The 24,915-nt window shown below is 31.3% G+C and overlaps 1 protein-coding gene across 1 annotated transcript; it reads right to left on the bottom strand.

Annotated features, from left to right (window-relative positions):
• Positions 1–14,384: 14,384 nt before the first annotated feature.
• Positions 14,385–16,894, bottom strand: LOC108547435 (uncharacterized). Its single transcript, XM_083287390.1, is given in 11 exon segments — positions 14,385–14,580; positions 15,340–15,422; positions 15,495–15,594; positions 15,664–15,869; positions 15,933–15,939; positions 15,995–16,127; positions 16,203–16,432; positions 16,518–16,560; positions 16,563–16,637; positions 16,718–16,825; positions 16,828–16,894. Coding segments are annotated over 11 exon segments (1,248 nt in total).
• Positions 16,895–24,915: the final 8,021 nt, after the last annotated feature.

A 24,915-nucleotide genomic window follows, 5' to 3' on the forward strand; every position in this document is an offset into this window, starting at 1 on the left:
CCCCGTATATTGAGTGAGATTAGTAATTAAGTTCAAATTTTACAAACGGACGTCATTCTCTAAATTTTATTTGGTATTTACTTACCATGAATCGCGTTAAAAGAAGAGAAATTTAATATAATATACGATTCGGACACTATAGTATTCGAATGCTGATAACTATGTCATTTAACAAATGAAATATTATTATTAAATTGAAATGCTTAGAATGTTGTGATACATGTAGCGTTATATCACTAAAATTGAAAAATAATGAAATACGATAAATACAGCGTATTTATTAGATACAGGTCAGGGTGGCGCTAGTGTGCTCAACAGAAAGGTTAGGTCTATCGTAACTAAAAATAGATCAACGTTATATCGAAATTTTTTATTTTTCAATTAATGATGCTATCAACTAATATAATAATTTTGCATTGGAATAATTTTATTGCATCGTTGCGTTCAAATACTTTTATGATTTAATGGTACATGTTGCGTCAAATATTTAGATTTAACGTACATATTTCACTGGTTAAAAGCAATAAATGTAAACGTTCAAATACTTCTGTGAGTAATGGTTAGGACTCCATTACTTATGTCAAGTAACTAGACGAATTCGCATAATTGAAGTCCATAAAATCATATGTAAATATTAGAGTAGGTTAACATGATTAGCAATATCCTAAACACATGATCTTCGAGAGGGATCTAATCAAGAGAAAAATCAGAAATGTCATTTACTGATTATACTCCATCAACGACAGTAACGAAGGTAATATTTCAAATAAAATCATTCTACAATCACTTGCTAAACAACATAAATATAGCGATAAATCTTGGGTTTGTAAATAAATTTATGCTTCCTAAAGTAACAAACACCAATCACTATAAAACCAATTACATAAGCAATCACTCTAAAACGAAAGTATAAGAAATGTGAAAAATAAGAACAAGTGGATGAAGAATGCCAGAAAACAGAAAATCGAAAAGTAGAAAAAGAAAAGAAAAATTTTTAAAAGGAGAAAAAAGAAGGAATGAAGAAAAAATAAAAAAGAAGAAAAACAAAACAAACAAAAAATAAAAAAATTTTTTGAAGAACAAATGTAAAGAAAAGAACAAAATAGAAAAACAAATACAATAACAAAAAAAATCAAAAAGGAGGAAGGAGAAGAAAATAAATAAAGAAGAAAGGAAAAAAAATCATTATGTATCAAAAAATAAAAAAGGAGGAAGGAGATAAAAATAAAAAAAGAAGACAGGAAAAAAAATCACTATGTATCAAAAACGAATTTAAAAAGAAAAAATAAAGAAGGAGAAAAAAATAAATAAAGAAGAAAGGAAAAAAAATCACTATGTATCAAAAAATAAAAAAGGAGGAAGGACAAAAAAGTAAAAAAAGAAGACAGGAAAAAAAATCACTATGTATCAAAAACGAATTTAAAAAGAAAAAATAAAATATAAATACACGCATTTAAAAATAAAAATAAATAAATAGATAGCTAGATATAATAAAAAAAAAAAGATATAAGCAAAGAAAAGTAAGAGCGAAAGCTGCGAGAGGGAGAGAGAGACAAAGTGGAATCAACGGTGCGTGACCCCCTTGGGAAGGGTCAAGTAACGGAAGTAGAGCTCGGCTCTCGACCCTCGAAAAGCAGTGGGTCGCGGGGATGAGCAGCAAATTAACCGGCAGTTCAATCCAACTGGCATCCCTCGATATAGGCATCATCGACATGGATCATCGTTCTGCACCGTCACCATATGCCGTGCAGGTGAAGACACGGTACGTGCCAATATCGAAAAAACGTGACTAGCAACTACACGCTGCACCCTCTAGCTCAACGTGCACGCTTCAGAGTGAATGGAATGCGGCAAATTTCAACTTTATTGAAGATTTAAGATTGGGAACTCGGTATTGCTTGATAAAAGATTTAAATTAGTAGGATTATATATATTACAGAAAATTTGATTATTCGCATAATATTTTATTTTTTTTATTTATAATCCCAATAAGGTTGTACTTTACCCCTCGATTAATATTATTGGGTTATATATTATATGATTACTATAGTTTGTGTTGAAATATATAATTTTAGATTTAATTATATTTGATTAATTCATTTTTCTGTTTAATTTAATTTATTTATTTTTTCACATTGCACTTTTTAATTTGCATTTTGTTTATTTAAATTCTAATTAATTTAAATTTCAGTCATATTTATATTTTGCATTATGTTTTGTATTTGTTGTTACATTTGTATTATATTTGTATCTATATTTATATTCTGCCAATTTGTATCAGATAAAACGTATAATACTAACTATTATAAATACACGAAATTGTAAAATAAAATTACATAACCTCACTATTATAACCAGAATTTAAATACGCCAAATTGAAATTGAAAATTAGTTTTCCTCGTTAAACTACATGACAATACGTGATAATATTCAATTGACGCCAATTATTTCCCCTTCTCCTTATCTTCTCACCACATGTCTCAAAATCACCCTTCTTTAACATACTCGAGTCTAACCTATCATTACAAAACGGTCGCCAAAATTCAATTATATTTTCGCAGTTATAACAATAACTGACAGAATTAAAAAGTGAATTTAGTTTTATAACGTTTCACAGAATTAAATGGCAATATTATTTGATGTGTACTTTATTCTACAATTCACTGTTCTAATAACATAATTTTAACTGTTGTCTAAAAATTATAAATACATACCTCGATATACGATCAATATACATCGATTCCACGAATGAGATATTAAACGATTCATCTACTTGCAATTAGTGATCGATTTGAAGCGTATTGAATCAATAAAACTGGTAGAAGCACAAGAAACCACAATAACATTCAAAACTGTAACACACAATATTCCCCTTTAAACTACGTCGCTGTTCGTCGACCGTAAGAGTAAATTCTAACCTAACGCGGAAAGGAGTGAGCGAACGTAAACAATAATAGCAGTTGACGCGAGACGCGAAAGGAATCGACTTCGTTCGGCTTTAACGCTAATGTCGCGTGATGATCCCGAAATGGATTTACACGGATATCGAGGGGCAAGCGACGCTCCGGCATCGTCAAAGCAAAAATTTTCCCGAGGGACTCGGTTCCCCTTCACTTTTGTCATTAAATGCGCATTACCGCGTTGCTTGCACAGCGATCGACTCGTCCACGTGACTTTTAATCGAATCGATCAACATCGCTCGTTACGCGCGTTTCATTCCGTACAGCGACACGTAGTGGCGTAAAATCGTTGTACTAGACAATAACACTATCCGTGGCCGGACGATATTAAAGCGAATGCGTTCATGTGTTTCTGAAAAGCATCGGATACAGGTGAAATAAATAATGGTGTGTATGTATGGAAATAGTTACTATTATTATCAATTTCTGTATTCAGTGTGAAATGCACGTTCCTGTATTATATGTGACAGTTGCATTATGTTGTATAGGTTATATTAGTTGAATTATACACTTGTATATTATATTTTCACAGGGTATTCCATAATTGGTGATACAATTGGAAAGGAAGTGATACTACAAGAACAAATAAGTAGAAAATTATTATCAGTTTATTTAATATGAAATGCATGCTTTTGGATTATTAGTGACTGTCATATTGCATTATATAGGTTGTATTAGTTTAACTTATAATATTGTATTATATTTATACAGTGTGTACTACAGTTGGTAGTGCAAGTGAAAAGGAAGTAATTTTTCAGTTCCAAATAAGATATAGTGAAAGATATAATGTTATCACATGGAACATTATGCGTAGAAAAATTAACTTTAAATATTCATTTCTTATGCTTTGTACATGTATTTTATTACACTACGTATCATGCTAAATTACATATTTGCATATTGTGTTGAAATAGGCACAATATTAAATATACATGAAATATTTTATTTCTACTTTCTTGAAAATTAGAATATATAACATTTAGATTTTGTAAAAGAAAAGAAGGTTGTTATTTCTTTTTAAATAAAAATATTACTATTTTTAATAAATGCTACAAATATTACTAAATACATTTTATTTTTACCTCTTTGAAAACTAGGAAATATAATATTGAGATTATGTAAAACAAAAGATAGATGTTTGTTTAAATAAAAATAAAATATTACCATAAAAGAAATTTTAAGTTTAGTTCTGTATTTTTTAAAATTAGAATACATAATACTGAGATTTTGTAAAACAAAAGGCTGATATGTTTTGTAAATAAAAATAAAATATTACCATAAAAGAAATTCTAATTTCAATCCTATATTTTTGAAAATTAGGAAACATGATATTGAAATTCTATAAAACGGAAAAAGCTTGGTATTTTTTTATTAAATAAAAAGAAAATATTATCATAAAAGGAATTACCGTATTTTCATATCAATTTGATTCTGAAATTAATAAAATCTGTTGGTCATTGACTTTTGCCCACCATGTTGCGACACGAGACCTTGATTTCATCCTCGGTTACGATATGACATAATAAAATCTTCGCTTTGGTGACGTGCACACAGAGTAATGTAAACAGTAATTTGCTCGATTAAATATTTTGCAATTGCAATTAGTACATGAATTAATTCTCCATCATTTTAATAATTTTTATTATATTTGGTACATTTATATATTATATGTAGCTTAATTTTTATAATATTTAATAAAATATTTTATTAAGGTTATGTGCAAAATAAAAGAACATTGTGGTTCTTAAGTCGATATTTGATTACATTATAAAATCGTCAGAACGTGACGTTATCCAAAGGCGTAAAACGACTATGGCGCTAAGCATAGATTTTAATGAAACATTTGCTTCAGCCGTAAAGCGTTATTAATTAGTATGGTAATAGCTACTTCTACAGGAAGTACTTGAAATACTTCAATTAGATTTTGTTAGCATAGTAAAATCCTAACCTGTTCCTTTATCAATAGGACATATATAGGCGGGAAATTCAAATTCAAAGAGAGAGATACAATTACTTTTCTATCAACCTTAAAGCGTAATAAATAATTTTAAAAATAGGAAATTGTTTACATTGATGTGTACTATTACTACTATTTATTCTCAAAACAGACGATTATATTTTATAGATTTTCGACTGCTAGATTTATTTCTAAAGTAAAAAATTTTCTTTATGTAATTTTCTGTTTAAAAAGAAATGATTTTATAACGAACGTTGCTCTTGAATAATGGCGCATTTTCAAATGTACTATTCACGCATTCAAAAAATTATTATGCTCGCTTTCCCTTATTACCATTTCTGCTTTCTCTTATTATTATGCCTACAATTAACAGTACGAGCATACATCATTGTGATCAAAATCAGGTAAACTAATTATTAAACTAATTATTGGCAAAAACTAAAAATCAGAGATCGATTGTATAATAAATTTAATATTATTATCTTCTTTTAATATAAAATTTTGTGCAGATAGAGCAAGAAAAATATTTAAGGAAAAATTTTTTGGTACATACTGGTCACCAAAATTAAATTTTATTAATTTTTGTCACATTGTTGGATAGAAATAAATTTAATAAGAAATATATAAAATAATAGACAGTGAGGAATATAAATACATCTTGTTTTGTGAACATTACTATTTTTTCAAAAAATTTGTGATACAAAATACTTATATAAGTATTTCTCTATTTATATATTGATAATTTAATATAGTATGATGTTATTTCTTTTAGCTTTGTGTTAGTAAATTAAATAATATAAAATTATATAACATACAATTAGTATAATTTACTGATTATTGTATATTGAATAATTTTTCAAATCACTATTGTTATAATATTAATTCTTAAATGATTTCTATTTTTAACTATATATTTTCTATTTCTTTAAATCATGAATTTAATAATTTCAAGAAAGGTACATAATCGAAAGTTTATATGTATATGCGATTTTAGTAACCAATTGTTGAAATCATATCTTTTACATTATATTATAAAAAATTGTAAAATAAATCAAATCGTGGTTACTTTGAATAATACATTTCACTTGTTTCTCTTTTTTAAAATTAACTTACCTACTTAAGATTTTTCTAAGCAATACAATTTTAACAAATTTCCTCCAATTTACTCTTCTATTTACTTTTCATTAATCAATTTAAAGAATCCAAATTTGGAATTCGAGACGTTATAGACTACGAATAAAAATTTAGAAAAATTCTTTCGAAATAAAAATTATTCAATTTAATTTATCGATTACTAAGTAGTATAAAGAATTTTCTCAAAAATTTTCTTTGACATGTACCCCGCAAATCTGCCATAGAAAATACAACGTCGACGTTGTATTATTCTTCTTTCTACCAAAAAGTTCGTGAAGATAAATGTCGAATGAAAAATCAAACGTGAAGGTACTTAAAAGCAGCACTTTTCTTTCTTTATCTAAAATAATTGAGGCTTTCTACAATAATGACGCAACTGCATGTATACAGGTGCTCAGCATTACGAAGACGCAGTACATCAATGTCACTTTCGAACGATGCCTTTATAACTTTCGACAATGGATATCGTCTGGATCATATACACGTATTAACGATAAATGTTGGAAATAAGTCTAATTGAATTATTTATTTCCACGTACCACGTTAAATCTATTTTACATGTTTTCAAAGAAATACATAAAATTCGAAATTGAAGGTAATTACTTTCGAATACATTCGACCGAATGTGTAAAGATGATGTAAAATTTGTTTATTGTTAATTGATATTGGGAACATGGTAATGTCTTTTTACATCGTTTTTATTATATAATGTAAATGGCATGTTTATCATTTTTAATTTAATTTCTTAATTTCGTTAATATTTGGGAAAAATAAAATTTTGAAAAATCTTTTATATGATACATCATTATTTTCTTGTCACTAAATTTCTAAAGTTCAGTTATTTGCCTGTGACAGGTTACTATTAACATAATAATTAGTTAAATGTGCAAAGAAAATTTTAATTTTGTGAAAATAATTAGATGGCCCATATTGAAATTGAAAATGATTTAAATTGTATTTAATATATCTTTTTCTCGTGTTAAAAAACTATTTAATGATAATACTTGTTAAAACATTGTTATTAGCATGATCAAAAATGATTCTCAAAAGGAGGAATGCCATTTAACCTAATTTTCTAAATTATATTTGTCGTTTACCATTTATTTATTTATTTTTAAATAAATTAAATATGCTTGTGAAAACAAATGTTTCTCACATTTTATGTTGGGAAGATGGAATTTTCCCAAACAAAGAAATTTCTATTAAAATGTTCATGTTTGATAAAAACAATATAAGCAACAAAAAGACCAGCACACTTTGTAATGTCTATCTAGTACATACTTATAATATGTATCTAAATATAATAAACATATAATAATTTAATGACCTAGTGCATTGTATAATAATTTGTACTGCATTACTATAAATTACAAATATGTAGAAATTTAATAATATAGATTAATGTGTCTAGTACATATTTATAACGTGTACCTAAATATAATTAACATATAGTAATTTAATAACATAGTACATTGTATAATAATTTGTACTATATTACTATAAATTACAAATATGTAGAAATTTAATAATATAGATTAATGTGTCTAGTACATATTTATAACGTGTACCTAAATATAATTAACATATAGTAATTTAATAACATAGTACATTGTATAATAATTTGTACTATATTACTATAAATTACAAATATGTAGAAATTTAATAATATAGATTAATGTATCTAGTACATATTTATAACATGTATCTAAATATAATAAATACATAATAATTTAATAACATACTACATTGTATAATAATTTGTACTATATTACTATAAATTACAAATATATAGAAATTGAATAATATAGAATAATCTATCTAGTACATATTTATAACGTTTACCTAAATATAATTAACATATAGTAATTTAATAACATAGTACATTGTATAATAATTTGTACTATATTACTATGAATTACAAAGACATAGAAATTTAATAATATAGAATAATATACAATATGTATTATACTGTATATTCAATTATTATATAATAGAATATATAATATCATGCAATATATGTATGACACATTACTATAGTATAGTAACATACACAATAGATAATAACTAAAAGATACTAAAACGGTATAATAAAAATAAATAGTTATAAAACCATGTTTCTACCTCAACAAAAACATTAATTTTGCTAAATACAATTGCAAAACGTGTCAGGTTAACTTGTTCGGTATCTCCAGTATTTATTTTTAATTTCCTATAACACAAGCATAGTGTATGAAACTCGTTATACCAGCCCAATATCGCGAATCTAATTTAAAATGCTCCCCGATGAAAATCGCCAGTGTAAAGGATATATTCCAATTACGAAACATTCGAACAAGCCATAGAAGAAAGCGAAACGCTGGAATCACGAAGATCGAGCGATATCGATTGGAGACCGATTTGGGGGACGCAATTTATTCGGCTGCGGGCGGCAAACAAATGTATCGTATACGTGCACGTTCCTTCTTTTCCACTCTCTTAAAATTCGCCCGTGTGGGACCGCAAAACGGAAAAGTATACACGAAAGGAGACGAACGGTACAGGTGGCAATGGAAAACGGTCAGCTGCGCGTTCCAAGACAGCGAGAACTGGCTCTCGTGCAGGTATAAATCGGCTGTAGGCACAGTTGCGCGGGAATGGCCGCGCTACCCGCATATCCCCGACTCGCCTTGCAATCCCTGCTCTTGTATATATAATCGTGTCGTTAACTTCCACCACAATTTCCGATCGCTTCCGATTCTTTACGTCCTCAATGGCCACGTGTTTTTCCCTTTTAACAGCTTTCCGCAATTTTGCATGGGTCTTTTTTCTCGGAATACGAGAGGTTACGTGTTCCATAGTTAGTTCGCTCGCCTCGTGGCGGCGCTAGTTGTCTCGCTGCTCGCGAGACAAGTCTCGAGGCGTGTGATTAATACCACGGTACCACGAAAGTCGTCAGATATAATGATTTTATTTGAGAATTGATTATTGCGAACCTCGTTAACTATCAGGTGTGTCAAAATGACCGGTTATTTGATTTTTGCGCTTTCATTTAAGGAAAATGTACACCTGCTTTTCGGATAATTCAGATTGTTTTTATTAAAGTTCAAATTTATTTATGACACATGCTATTTCAGTATATTATTTTAATTACTGTTAACTATATATGGTATATATAGATGTATATTACAAGTTGGTAGTTTTAGTATTAGGAAAGACTTGAGTACAAGTAGATAATAAGAATAGTATAATAATATAATAATAAACAATATAATATAATAAATAATATAATAATAATATATAATATAATAGTAAATATAATAGTAAATAGCAATATGGTAGTAAATATAACAGTAAATTGCAATATAATAGTAAATATAATAGTAAATAGCAATATAATAGTAAAGAAGTAGTATAATAATGTAATAATATAACGTGTGTTCGATAATAAGGAATAGTATGATGAAATTAGTAGAATATTCTTCTTGCAAGATTTGCATCGAAAAGAAAAAGATGCTCTTCAATTAATGAAATTGTTCCACTTTAATAATTAATTATTTTGATACTAACTATAAACAAATAAAAATCATGTAATCAACGAAATGATGGACATTTGTTTTTTCTTTTTAACAGTTTTCTGATTTCTTTTGCACAGGTATCTTGTTTGTACGTGATATTCGAGATGCTATATGTATTATAGTTCGTTTAGTCCCCTGATGGAGGCGCTAGTTGATTCGTTCCTTATAAGTGAAGTAACACTCGCTCTTTAATGTGATTTTGTAGAACGATAATGAACATAATATTGAAGTTATTAGTTATAATATGTACCTGTTATATTGTAACACTTAATAATACATTAAGTTAATACACTCTCAACATATAAATTAACAATTCGAGAGATATTTAAGGTTAGAATTTTAAACACTCTCTTATTCTGTGAAAATCTATGTTAACTAGTTCAATTAGTGATGTATTTTTTTGCTAGAGTGTACATACTATATTTACTTCCGTTATTTACTACGTGATTTTATCATATTAATTACACTATGATAAATTGTAAATAAAAAGTATAAAAGAAAAATTCCTTTTTATTTTAGTACAAATACAATAATTTATCATCCACCACTAAAATATGGTGTCTATTTGACGTCATGTCATCAATTGGAAGTTAAATAAAATTTAACCTGTGTTATGAAATTATTTGAAATGAATATATATTACAGCTAATGTTATAATAAATGGTTATATATAAAATATCATCTCCAAAATTCAATTAACAAATGGGCATCATAACTCTCTTATTAAGTTTTGAGATTCATTATTAAAATATACTATAATGGAATTGTAAAAATGTCATAAACTAACAAAATATCGACGAGATTTTTGTGTGAATATTGCAAATATGAAATTATAATGCGTAACTGAATATAATCGAAAAAGATATTATCAATTATGAGCTGAATTAATTTACGACGTCTGAAATCACTTTCATTGTCTAAGATCCATCATCCTGGGCTTAATCCTATTCTCGAAAGATGAATAGGAGCGGGCAGGTAGTTGGAAAGAAAAAATAAAACAGGTGCAACGCACGGTCCGGCAGCTAGACTCGTTTTATCTTCACTGATTTATCGGCAACGAACAAATTGTACCCTATACTTCACCTGTTGCCTCGACAGCTAACTTCATCCCAGTGGCACGCTCAAAAATGCGGCTCTATGCCTAATAAGTATATATATTGGGTGTCCCAAAATTTACATAAAAAGCAATTTTGACAGAAAACACAATTTTTAATTAAGAATTGTAAATATTGTTCAACAATGGAGACGCGTTGTTCTTTCATAACCTCGAATTCCATTTTTAATAACCCTGAACTGTCAACCACCACGCTGTCTCTTTTTCTTCGATGGCATCACTTTACCCCACAAATGGCGCAAAATTCAAATCTCACGTAGATTTTGGGACATCATATATATGTATATAAAAATAGTAGAATCGAATATTAATGCAAATAATATTAACACAGTAGATAATTAAACTATACCTATATATACAATAACACGAATGAAGAATATAACTCAAAATCCAACCATTAATAATACACCAATGCAATTTATTAACGAAAATAAAATATATAAACGAAGATAATTTTAGGTTATGTTATCACCATCCCACACGAAACTTTCCTGAAAACTTTTGCCTTTCGTCGATTTAAAAATATCGAAACAATTTCAAGTATGAAATTTTACACATATTTTACAGCGAGAAAAGAAATAGTGGAATCGAATATTAATGCGAATAATATTAACACAGTAGATAATTAAATTATACCTACATATACAACAACACGAATGAAGAATATAACTCAGAATCCAAGCATTAATAATACACCAATGCAATTTATTAACGAAAATAAAATATATAAACGAAGATAATTTTAGGTTATGTTGTCACCATAACCTATCTTCATCCATCCCACACGAAGCTTTCCTGAAAACTTTTGTCTCCCGTGGATTTGAAGACAGGGACTATCGCAATTATGATAATTTTCACATATTTTACGTGGACGAAAGGAAAAAAAGGAAGAAGCAACGAAAAAAGACAGAAACGCTGGCAGCGATGTACCATAACACATGGAACTCGATATTACCGTTTCATCGGGTTCGAAACCAGCTAACGAAAAAGTCTCTTAAATACCCTTATATGGAAACTTGAATGGGACCAGGGGCTGTATTAATGGGCGAACTACAAGCTCGATCTCAACAAGAATGTAACGTAATTTTCGAAAGCAATAACTATTATCTTTCGTTTCTTTCACGCTATCAAAGTTATGGCCAGGTTACCAGCAGCCAAGAAACGATACATTACGAATTTTGCAAATATAAATTATTTATGTAGGCGACCGCGTTAATTACCATGAAAGGAACTGCACACCTTCGCCAGTCGACGCCAGTATACACGTTGGTTGATTAAAGCACCCACCGGGTCAAGTTATTTTCCCTGTCCATTGTAGCATGAGTTGTGTAAGCGTGTACGTGCGACACGCATAAATTACGCATTTATATTTAAATAGGTCTTAAGCGAGCTTATACAAATTTTTGAACATTTAGCGACATCAGCCTTGTTCGGGAACATGCAATCAACCGTGATCTCGTTAAATATTAACTCTCCGCGAATTAATTGAATCCCCTTACTCGGTGTCTGGGATACAGCATCGTAGGGGATGCGCCATCTTTGAAGATTGGCTCTCAGGGTCTTTATTTTTATGGGGATGATTTTGTGATACAGTGGCGATGGGGATATCGTTGAGATTGATCCGAGGTTTCCATTTTAGATAAGGTGTTAAATGACCGCGTGTTGTTGCAGTTTGAGGTTAGGTATTCATGAAGCGAAGGGATTTCATTTTGAAATATATTGTACGATGCTTGTGATAAAGAGTGGTGTATGAGTATTTGGAAGATGGTGTATAATATGTTGAAATTTTTTTACAAATTTTCACGAAATAGCGAATGCTTGGTTAGGTATATTTTAAAGAAATTTATTAAATTTTTATTAGATGCCGAGATTAATGCCAAATAGAAAAGGAATTAGGAGAATAATAGAGGAATTTTTCAGTTCAGTTATTTAATTAATTAAATTAATTATAGAAATATATTATAATTTTATCAATTGCCGAAATTAATAATGAAAAAATAATTATGAGAATAATAGAGGAATTTCTCAGTTCCTATATTCAATTAATTAAATAAATATATTATAATTTTATTAATTGCTAAAATTAATGCCAAAGAAAGAAGTGATTATGAGAATAATAGAGAAATTTCTCAGTTCAGCTGTTCACGTAATTAAATTAATTGAATAAATATATTTCAATTTTATCAATTGCCAAAATTAATGCCAAATAAAAGAGGAATTATGGGATTAATAGAGGAATTTCTCGGATCCTTATTTAATTAATGAAATTAATTAAAGATTTAACTTCACTTTAATTATAATTAAAGAAGTATATTATATTTTTATTAAATGCCAAAATTAATTCCAAATAAAAGAGGAATTATGACAATCATACAGAAATTCCTCAAAATATCGAGTTGTGGTTGATACGGTTAATAAATAAAATTTTATAATAGCGTAGAATGCCGAAAACTGACTTTATTATCTTCCTTGTTTAATCGAAAGAATATCGGGTCGATAAAAGCAAAATAATACGAACACTGAACGCGAAAAACTAATCGGTGTATCGGAGACATAATTATTGCAAAGAGAATATATCCGGAAATAGTTATATACAGGAATAGAGTATATACAGGAAATGATTCTGTGCAAAAGAATGAGAAAAATAATAATTTTGTAAATTTATCTGATTGTGAGCTGAGAATTCGTTTTTAACCCCTTTAGTGCCGAGCGCAAAACAGGTGCATATGCGAAGATAACCGAACGAATGTACTAATAAAATGAAAACTAAGAATGATACTTCAAAAATTCAAAATGCAGCATATTACTGAAGAAACGGAGAATAACGTAATACCGTTTGTGTTTCAATATTCATTGAAAATCGTACGAATAACAAAGATATAAAACGCGACGAAAAACATAGAAACGAGTTTCTCTTCTAAAAACAATATTTGCACGTAAGAATAATCATCGTTTGATCACAGTTTCATGTAGGTCACGTAGTATGAAGTATAAGTATTACATTTTCGATGATTTTTAATAAAATTACCAGCATCAGTCCTCGAACTCTTCGAAATAACGGAGTTATAGTTGCTTCAAAGAGGTGGCGAGTCGCGCCATTTTTACCGCGGACATGTTGAAACTCGGCGCCATTTTGGTAACCGTTCAGTTCTGCTAGCAGTTTAATATACTGGCGAGAAGTGTGACATGGGCCATGGAGACCATCGATTGGATCTCATATCCACGCCAGACCTGAAGTGGCCCAAGAATAATACGTCAATATCGGGTATCTCCCGGGCGTTCTACACAGAGTCAAGCGCGGGTTGGACCATGTACCATGTTGGTTGGACCATGTCGGTTTCATTGGTACGATGTTGATAAAATTTCGCAAATTACACCTGTCGGTATAGCCACAAAAGCGAGAAAAGATCCTTAAAGAAACAATACTTGGCGAAAAGTGTGAACTGAAACGAGAAATGCATTATAGGAGAACTGTTCCCGATTTTCGCCATTTTTCGCGTTATATGGAAATCGTGTTATAAAAGAACCGTGTTATAGGTGACTGACTGTATTAGAATCTCATAGAAATGAAACAAGAAATTTATACCGTTATCCTATTTATTTCACTCCGAGCTTGCTACACCCGGCATATTGATATATCGATATATTTGACATATTGACATATTTCAGCTAGAAACCAATTTTTCGGTCGAATAAATTTCGCGAATTTTTGTGAACAAAGAGTTGTTAGAAGCGGAGAACGCAGGTGTGCATAAGTATTCCGATGCAAGTTTTGCAAGTTTTGGAAACCTCATGCTGCCATCTGTGTTCCACCATGTCAATGGGACGATCGTCCTGTTAATTACTTTCGAACTTGCGTATCTGCAAAAACAGAAGGAGTATTATGAATATGGTATGTGTAACATACAGGGTGTCCTAAGTATTTTCGTGCAAATTTTTATCAATGTAAATAATTTATTAAAAAGATAAAGATAAATAATTTATTGAAAATTTGTTACTCGAAATTCGATATTGAAATTCACTATGGGACAGGAATATTTTCTTGGTGTGGATGAATCACGTCAAAATGGTGACGAAATTCAGTGTAGATTTTTCTTTTATTATATTATTATATAATTTTATTATGGTACTTAAATGTCTTACTGTTTAATTTTATTAATTTTATTAATTTTATTTTTACCTATAAAATATACTAGATGGAAATTGAAAATTTATATGAAAAATCTTAAGACACTGTATTTTGTATATTATACAGAATTATTATAATAAATATTATATATATAATACTGTATGTATTATATACCATACGTGATATCTCATATGTTATGTATCATATATTACATATTATAGTATATATATTACTACTATATACCATTTCATTATTAAACCAAAAATTGTGGAAATATCAAACAAATTGCTTAAACCAAAATTAATTTTCTAACCAAATTAATAAAAGCTCTTAAATCATCTGACATAACCACAAAACTTCTTCAAAATTGTAGCTTTATAATTCTAAAAATAGATCTATTACACCAAAATTTTGGAAATTTAAAATTGCAATACTTTATCGACTACCTATTACGAAATACTAATTTTTAATAGTCTTCACGGACCACTTACCCCTCCAATTTAAACCTCAGATGACAATCGACCCAATTACCAGACTCAACGTCTAAGCCTTGCACCCTCTGATCAAACGTCCCCTATAAATTGCTCGTTTCCACGCGTTCACTGTTTATTTCCGCTCTATCAGTCATTTGCATACCAAAACCAACCTTATCCAAGCCACACAGTTCCTTCATCAATCGGTTCTTAACCAGTATAACACACTGCTCCAAGTGCAACGCAACAGCCTTGTACCTAGGGTCCAAAAACCTAGGTTAGGTTAGGTTAGGTTAGGATAGGAATGACTCCGATGTTCTCAAACTATTTACCTAATTCAACCAATCACGGAACAGGGCAACGTCAGCTAACAAATCCCTCAAATTCATTAGAGTAGCCTCCACACCGTCAACTATAGGTATTACCTTCGAGATTGTCACGTAGCTATCACCCTGCAGCTCCTTCAGAGCCTCGAACAAAGGTCTCAGAACGTTAACTACACCAAGGATTACGTTCCACTCGGTCAGTGTGAGATGTGACACGTCCATCTTTGAGGTCTCAGGTTGTTTATGCGATTCAGCATCAAATAGGTGGGGGTCCAACGATCAAGCATGTCTCCTTATAGATTCAGTGTTTTAAAAGGCTTCAATAAGCTTAGTGTCTTCTCAGCAACTCATTGGGAATAGTATTTATTTCAAAAACGCGAACCATCTTTCGACATTTGTCTATCACGTCGAGTATAGTTCCACTGTTCTCCGCGGCGCGGCGCGTCACGCGCTGAAACAGGTCACCTGCCGCCATCTTGTCTGATTGCGAGCCATCGTGATCCCGTCATGCACCACGGTTCTACTTTTAGAAGCGATTTTCCAGGTCTTAGAGACGTAAATTCTCGTTAGAAAACCTGTTTAATAAATAAGAGACTTGCAACAGCTTGCGATATTAGACCTTTTCGATGCAGAAATGAACGGTTGTTGCGAAAAATGGCGCTTGATTGGTGCTTGTCCACAGACTAAACGTGAGATGAACGCTTGTAGCCTTTGTCAAGCTTCTTTTCAGCTCTGAGTATCTCACTGAGTACAATTCTGGGAGATACCGAGTTACCAAAGTGTCTCTGTCTGAAAACTCGTCATTTTCGTATCGTTTCCTTTTATCACAAAATTGATGAACCCTTTGCTATTGCTCAGAGAGAGTCAAACAGTCCTTCTAATATCATCTGTACCAAGGATTGCACTATTTCTCTGATTTTTCGAGGTCTAGAGAGACTCTCTGCAGTGTGTCGAGTGTCTTTGATGTAGATGGCGCTCTGTAGTTTGGTTCTGAGGAGTTGAAGTGGTCAGGGAAGCTTTTGTACAGACAGCACAAGCCCTGTTGGGCGGATTAAAGGGACTCGATGTGCTTTTAAAGGCACTTATATGGTATCTACGCGTGTATAACCATAGACTGGTTGTGTTCTTGTGGTAAGGCACAACGACGCTGCACCTGTTGCACCTGACTGTTATGCTGATCCGTCTTCCTTGTGTTCTATGGAAAAGTGACGCCAGATGGCGCTCTTCTTCTCACAAGTTTTAGGCATAGTTGACAAATACTTATGAGACTCTTTAAGATAGAATAAAATATACGAAAATAATTTTTACTTTTTGTAGCTGGGAAACACTACTTTTATATTTGACTATTGTCATTTTCAGTGGTTTTGAGAGGAATGTTACAAGTCACGCGATACTTTTAGCTTTGAATGACACGAGAGAATCGCTATTAATGACTGACAATAAGATATCGGTAACCTTATCGATAATATTAATAAGACATCCATAATACACGTGGAAATAAGCAAGATGATTGATGAAATTAATATTCTTGAAGTACAGATGAAATTTTGTTGAAATAAAATTAAAGTACAAGTTTGGTTGAATTATTCGAATGACTAGAATTCGTTTTGAATTACCTTTTACTCTTCTCAGCACTTTGACAGTATACATACTACTACTTCAGATAAGGAATAAAATGCACAGGAGATTATTCTATAAATTCTATAAATTAGTTTAATTTAAAAACAATTATATATTACGTTAACAGTCTTAATATAAGTTAACTAAATCCGTTACCATCGTATAATTGGAGCAACCCTTCCGCCAAATTGACGGGTTCCGTAAATCTAGGGTTAATTATATTCTTTTATTATCCCGACAATACGTGCTGCAAGAATTCTCACATCATTTACCGTTGGCGCCAAAAGTGAGCGTGAGGGCTTATCCACGCGTTGCACTTCAAGCGGCATGTTGCTCCGAAACTTTCAGCTGGTAGCATATATTAACTAAAATATTACTTATCAATGAAAATATGTATCGTTAACTTGCCAATATGTCATTTTGACCCGATTGGTCCTTCCGAAGTTAATATTTAACCATGGAAGAATTACCGAGAAAATGGAACGGTATGATCGAATTTGCAGGTGCCATAAAGAAAGCTCGGTTGGATATTTTGTACCTGTTGCACGCGTGCGTTCGGGTCCGTTCCCTTTAAACACAGACATTTCGCGGGCATAATTAATAACGCGTCTCTTAACTCGAAAACGAGCATCGCGTGTTTTTACCATCGCGTTTCGTACACGCGTCTTTCATTATGCTCGTAAATTTCTTCTGCGTGAAATGTAACGCGCGCCTAGTAAGCCGCGTTTCCAGCGCGCTCTGCCGGCCGTTGCGCCAAGCTTGTCCGTTACTTCGTCAGGAAGCTTTGGTTTTCACCTTCTCGTTGACAGCTTCTTGTAATTGGATTAATTCTCTATGATATTCAGGCTTTAGCATGCGAGATGAAAATTTATTTATTCCTATAACGATATTTCCATCGTGCATGTAATAATCGTCAAATAAAATTGTAATATGGAAATTAAATAATGGAGTAATGAGATTCACATTGCAGACTTGTGTTAATTAAAGTAGATATTTATCAATATCACAGTTACTACGTTGTAGTACTGCTTTGTAGCACTACGTTGATAGTGAGGGATCTATTAAAAGCTATTTATCGTTGCCAATGATTAGGTCATACAGTGTTCAATTTTGAATATTTTCTCGTAAGTAAGAAAAGTGTGTTTAATTGATACAAAATTTTATACTGAGAAATTTAAGTTAAATTTTAATAATTAATTATGTATAGCAGAAATATATAATATATAGAGAATTAATAGTGAAGAAAATTATTAGGAAATTTTTTAATGAAATTATAATATATAATAGAGTATTTTTCATTTGTTGATGAAAACGCTTCTTTATGGATATGTATTCTATCAGTACCACATAAAATTTTTGTAAATTAACATAAAATGGAAAGAAAGAATATCCATTGTAACCTCATGCAATTAAAAATAGTTACGAGGTAATAAATTATTCAATTTTGTAGTTTTAAAATAATTCAACAGTAAATAATTAAATACCCGTAATTTTTCGTAATTGCAAAAATACAAAATGTCGTATTGTGTATACAATAAATATTGTTTAAGGAGAAAAAAGAAATGCGAACAACACACGGAGTTCCCAAGCGGCACCCATCTAAGTACTATCCGTGCCCAACGCAGCTTAACTTCAGTGATCGGACAAGAACCAGTGCTTTCCACGTGGTATGGTCGTTCTATTTCAGAGTATAATACTTCCATAAATATCAAAGAATATTCTTATTTATTCAAAATTAATTACGAACATGCTGAAAAAAGTTTATTTAAACATTTTAGGAATATAATTAATTATATATAATTAATTTAAAACATTATTTAATTTACCATTACAAATGTAATACGCTTAAATCTAAAAGTAGTCTTTAAAATTAACCTAAAAAAGAATACAATCTCCGTTCTAGTCTCATAACAAAATACAACGTCTGTGATACTATTAAAAATGAAAACTAAGTAGATAATTTAATCGCGAAATTATAAAAACATTTTAACTGTCGGTATTGTCGCATGTGTCGTCATAATAATAGTTAAGATGGTGCTAGCGTCTACGTAACGCCTCTACTAACCTAATATCAATAATTTCGAATAACGATACTAGTAAAAACTTTTCTCTAAAATACAATTATCAAATACCGGAAATTAACGAATAAAATTAGAAGGGAGCTAAATCTTCGACTACGTTTTATAATTCAAGTAATTGAATTGAAATTAACATTCTCAAGTTACAAACGTCTTATCTGTTTTAAACACATCTTAAATCGCGAACTATTTAAACAGAGTTGCAAAGAAGTGTCAACTTCCCTATAAAATTCAAGCGAAAACGGGGCGTAACAAGCCAAATAGCCCTCTTATTGATCATTAAACGACTACATCACGTTTCTTACGACGATAATGAATAGTCGTTTAAGAAATAATTATTTGCCGGGAAAAAGGAGGAAAAAGTTCGTTATCGAAATTCGACGATACGTAAGCCGCTGAACAGAGGGCCAACCGCTTAACAGTAATGAAGTCAACGAAAGCACAAGGTCTCTTGTGTGATTACTTACTGGAGATTAATGTTGCGTCGAAACGGCGGAAGTGCAATTTTTTCGTTGCCTCGTACAGCAAATCCCATTCGATCATCGTCAAAAAAGTATCTCTTATCGGGTCGATCGCTGATGCAGCCTGACCGAAACGTGTACTCGCACACGGCACACGATCCTCGGGATACGGGACAGCACGGAAATTGGCGACACAACCCCGATGTGCAGGCAACAGCACGAGTGTGTCTTAAACTGGGCCAAGTGTATGATAATAAATAATTCGCGCGCCTTATTCGATCCGGTTTAACGCATGCTCGTCCTGTTACAGGCACGTACAGGGTGTCCTGAAAGACAGTCGCTTGTATTTCGTTATCTATACAGAATGTTAACTCGTTAACACCGGCTTGATATACTATGAGTAAACGACAATACTTAATGAATGGCGGAATGAATGTAAATATATAGGTGTGCAGTGTACAATACATAAATGTTTATAGTAAATTATAAATAATAAATAATAAATGAGGTATATAATATAGTACAAATAGTATAGTAAACTATAAATAATAAATAATAAATAATAAATATGGTATACAGTATAGTACAGATATTATAGTAAGCTATAAATAATAAATAATAAATGTGATATATAGTATAATACACATAGTACAGTAAAGTATAAATAATAGATAATAAATGTGGTATATATTGTAGTATAGTACACATAGTATAGTAAACTATAAATAATAAATAATGAATGTAGTATATAGTATAGTACACATAGTACAGTAAACTATAAATAACGGATAATAAATATGGTATATATTGGAGTATAGTACACATCGTATAGTAAACTATAAAATAGACAATAGTTTATTATTAGCAGTATAGTACACATAGTATAGTAAACTATAAAATAGACTATAGTTTATTATTAGTAGTATGTAAAGTATAATAAGTAATATGTATACTGTATAGTAATAAAATTGGAGAATATATGTAAGTATATATATACTACATACTATATGCTATTTGACTATAGCTATGCTGTGTATAATATTTTTATACAATGGATATATATAAAATAAATATGTTATATAGATAAATATCTGTGAAGACATAGAAGGGAAACTAACTACGATGGAACTATGGACTTGGGTAATTTCGAATTTCGCGCCAAGGACTGTCTTATCTAATGACACCTTAATTAACATATTCAATAAATTAATAAATATATATATATTAACTACGTCTAATATAATGTATGCCTATATATTATTTTATATATATCAAATAATAAAATTTATTTGTTTTAATATTTCCTTATATTATATATTTGGCGCGAAATTTGAAATTGGCACCCAATTCCATAGTTCCATCGTAGTTAGTTTATCATATATATACATATGTATATAAAATGAAAGAAAACTGTTTAAAATTCCTTGAATCCCCATTTCTATATGAGAACCTCTAAATTTAACTGTTTAAATACTTTTTCACGCCGGTGTGTTGATAAAATAAAGAAATAAAATATAATGCGACTTATCACGATATATCAATAATTCTATGCACCGTAGTTATCATACCTATCAATTTATGACATCGTGAAATATATGATTATAATGCATCTGCTGATACCCCAACCAACCTGTCCAAGTGAATCTATCACACAAATACTAATGAGGTTTGAAACCTTCCGAGCCTCTTCGGATCTATAGATCTCATATCGATAAGATCTTAACTGTCGCAGAATTTGACTCTGTACGATACATTTTCTCACCTAATTGACACGTTTTTATTTAATTACTGTTACATTAATCTTTTGAATATGTATTAATAAGACTTCTTAATTTTCAATCCAATGTACTCAAGATCCTCATAAGTATTTACAAACTGAATAATTGTCAGCAGTTAAGCTTTAAGATTAAAAATTATCTAGACTTTATCTAAAATTATCAAGACTCTCAAGATTCGTCAAAATTTTTATCAGTAAAAATCCCTTTTGGTTTCGGTTTAGGTTATGTCTCACTTCATCGAGTAAAATAGACCAAAATACAATTTTAAGATTACGATTTTTCATTTATTTTGATTTGCAGTTAGGGTTAGATTAGGTTAAGTTTCGGTTCATTACGTAAAATATGCCTAACTACAATTTTAAGATTAGGATTTTCGATTTACTTTGATTTTCGGTTAGGGTTAGGTTAGGTTAAGTTGCACTTCATCGAGTAAAATAGGCCTAACTGCAATTTTAAGATTAAAATTTTTAATTTACTTTGATTTTCGGTTAGGGTGAGGTTAGGTTATGTTTTACTTCATAGCGTAAAGTAGGCCTGATTACAATTTGAGGATTAGAATTTTTAATTTACTTTGATTTCCGGTCAAACAAAACAGACCTTCGCCAATCGCTGTTGGTAAATCCTAGCATTTACTGAGATGATTCGATAAAAGCCCAAGGTGGAAGCGTTTACAAACATTTTTTGGACTTGTACCACCTCGACATGATATATACTTAATGAATCCTAGGACTAACCAGCATAATCTAGGATTCACCGATCTTCTAACCGATTTTTATCGAAATAATCTTAAAAACTTCGAATCGTTCCAAACTCAGGACTCGAACACCCATCCCTGTTCTCAAGCTACACCAAAATGGACACTGAAACTGATCCCTTCCTATTAGCCCGGTCATAGAACACCACGTGACAAAGAAAGCGAACGAAGCAACGAGACAAAGTGAGACAGACGCAACAAATAGTTGCAAGAGCGTAGACTCATCCCAAAAACATATTAACTTCAGATTCTTCCGATGAACACGTGATTATTTGCAATTACTAATTACTAATTAGCATTTCGATTAACTTTTCATTGCATTATGCAGCAAAAGTGCTGTACTGTACACATATTTTTTATATTTATGTTGCATCGTATGATTTTTTTAAACGGTTATCTAGTACGATGCAATTACATAATTAATTTATCATAAAAGGTACATCTTAAATTTTAAATCAATTTTCATAAATGATGTTAATTATTATTACTTTTGTACTCCTTTACCTTGTAAATCTTCCGAGCTATTGTCATCTGATTCCTTATCCGACTCACTGCTTTGTATTTCCAATCCTAGGTCTTCAATTGCGTCTTCTATTATTCGAGTGTAAGAATTTTACGGATATCTTACGCCTATGTTAACGAATCACGTTACCGAACTTGGAGGTAGTAGTTTTGGGAGTGTCATAGAAGAGTGGGTATTACTAGTGGAATACCCCTCTTGCCCCGCAACCGAACCAGTTGACTTCTTTTCAGCCACGCATAGTAGCTTTTCTAGAGGTTACCTAAACGCGAGGCCGTTTGACAGGCTGTGGGATGACACTGGTTCGCGATACTACCCATATCTTCGACGTGAGCAGTGGAAACGATTCTCCAACTGCCAAAGGCAGGAAGGCTGGACAAATAATCCGAGGCCTGGCTGGAAATGTTTCAATGATCATGTATCAGCGCGGGTAAGTATGCTCGTGTGCAGGCGCGTGTACGTCTCCAGCTGTCCCTCGTTATTTACGTGTCTCGGTTCGAAGAGCAACGACAGCGTACTCGAAGAGCGCGAATTCGTTGGTCTGTAACGGAGAGAAAGGGAGGAGAAAGGTGGAAGTGAGAGGAGGAGAGGGCACACGACGACTTGGTTCCCGCGTGACATTTATCTTTATGCCCGCTCATTTGCGCCCGCTTATGGTCGAGCACGTGCTACCCGGATCGATTGAACGGGGTCCGTCATGCCGCCTATATAAAGTCGGGCCTACACCTGACAAACGAGCGCGAACGAACGTCGCGGACAGTATGCGGACAGTATTGCGAGCAGGAACGGTCATTGGCGATCTGCCGGTTCATCAAAGAGAAATATCCTTGTCAGATCGGGTAATTTTGCCCGATGGCTGACGTGGGATTGTAGGTGGGATGGGCGGAATTGCGGCCCAACCGTGGAGCCATCGAAAATTCCCTGGGTCGCGATCGATCTTCTTAACCGACTTTTCCTCGTTTCGGCTTGGTTCGTTTGGTTATTTTGGGTTGGCTGGCTTTTGGATCGTTGCTCGACCGATGTCAGCGTTTCCTTGGTACACCTGTGGATGTGATAGCGATGTGGAGAGAGGTGGTTGGTATGTAAGGTGATTAAAGGAAAGGACTCGGAATTCTGAGAGTTTATAGTGCTTACTGAGAGAAGTAATGTCCAATTGATGTAGATTCTGATATACTCTATGTATTATATTATATAAAATATATTGTAACAAATTATGCATGTTATAGGTTATGTACAACATCATACGTTATACTATATTTTATATTTTATGTATTATATTAAATTCAAGATATATGTAGTATCTTTGTATATTACACCAAATTATGTATATATTATGTCATATGTAATATTAATTATATAATTTATATGATTATAATAATATTAATCATTAAATTCTATATATTCGTTATTTTTTATATTCTATAGATAAATATTTTATATTTTAATACATATATTTTATTATCTGTGTGATATTATATTTATATTGCACAGACTATTGTATTTATTGCACAATTATAGACAAATGAGTTTGACACATTGAACCTAATTCGCAAAACCGATAAAAGGAAACAAAAATACAACAGTTATCGGGACCCACCTTGCATCTATTAGTCGATGTGAGATATTAAATTTTAATTTCGTTATTAGGCAAAAAATATTCAAATTGGATATCCAGCTATTATACGAACATGAAGGATTATGTTCCACATTGTATGAACATGAATGAATATCAATTTTGTTGGGCGAAATTTTAATTTAGGTTGTAATATCTTACGAGTAGCAGGTGAAAATGTAATCAGAAATGAGGGATCGCTGATCGAGAAGGACATAATAAAGCTTCGTTTCTTGGAACAATGCTGCAACCTTCGAATGACTAGGTAATTCTACTTGTCTGAAACTTTATGAGCTTTTATTATTGCGAAATATGAAATGTGTCTTTTCACGTTTGATTTTATAGTTGTTGAACGTTCAATGCCATATATATATAATATATAATTCACTAAAATACATAATGTATACATAATTTGATATAATATATAGAACTTAATGATTGATAT

This window comes from Eufriesea mexicana, unplaced genomic scaffold, assembly GCF_001483705.2.
Source record: "Eufriesea mexicana isolate 0111107269 unplaced genomic scaffold, ASM148370v2 scaffold1030, whole genome shotgun sequence".
NCBI lineage: Eukaryota > Metazoa > Arthropoda > Insecta > Hymenoptera > Apidae > Eufriesea > Eufriesea mexicana.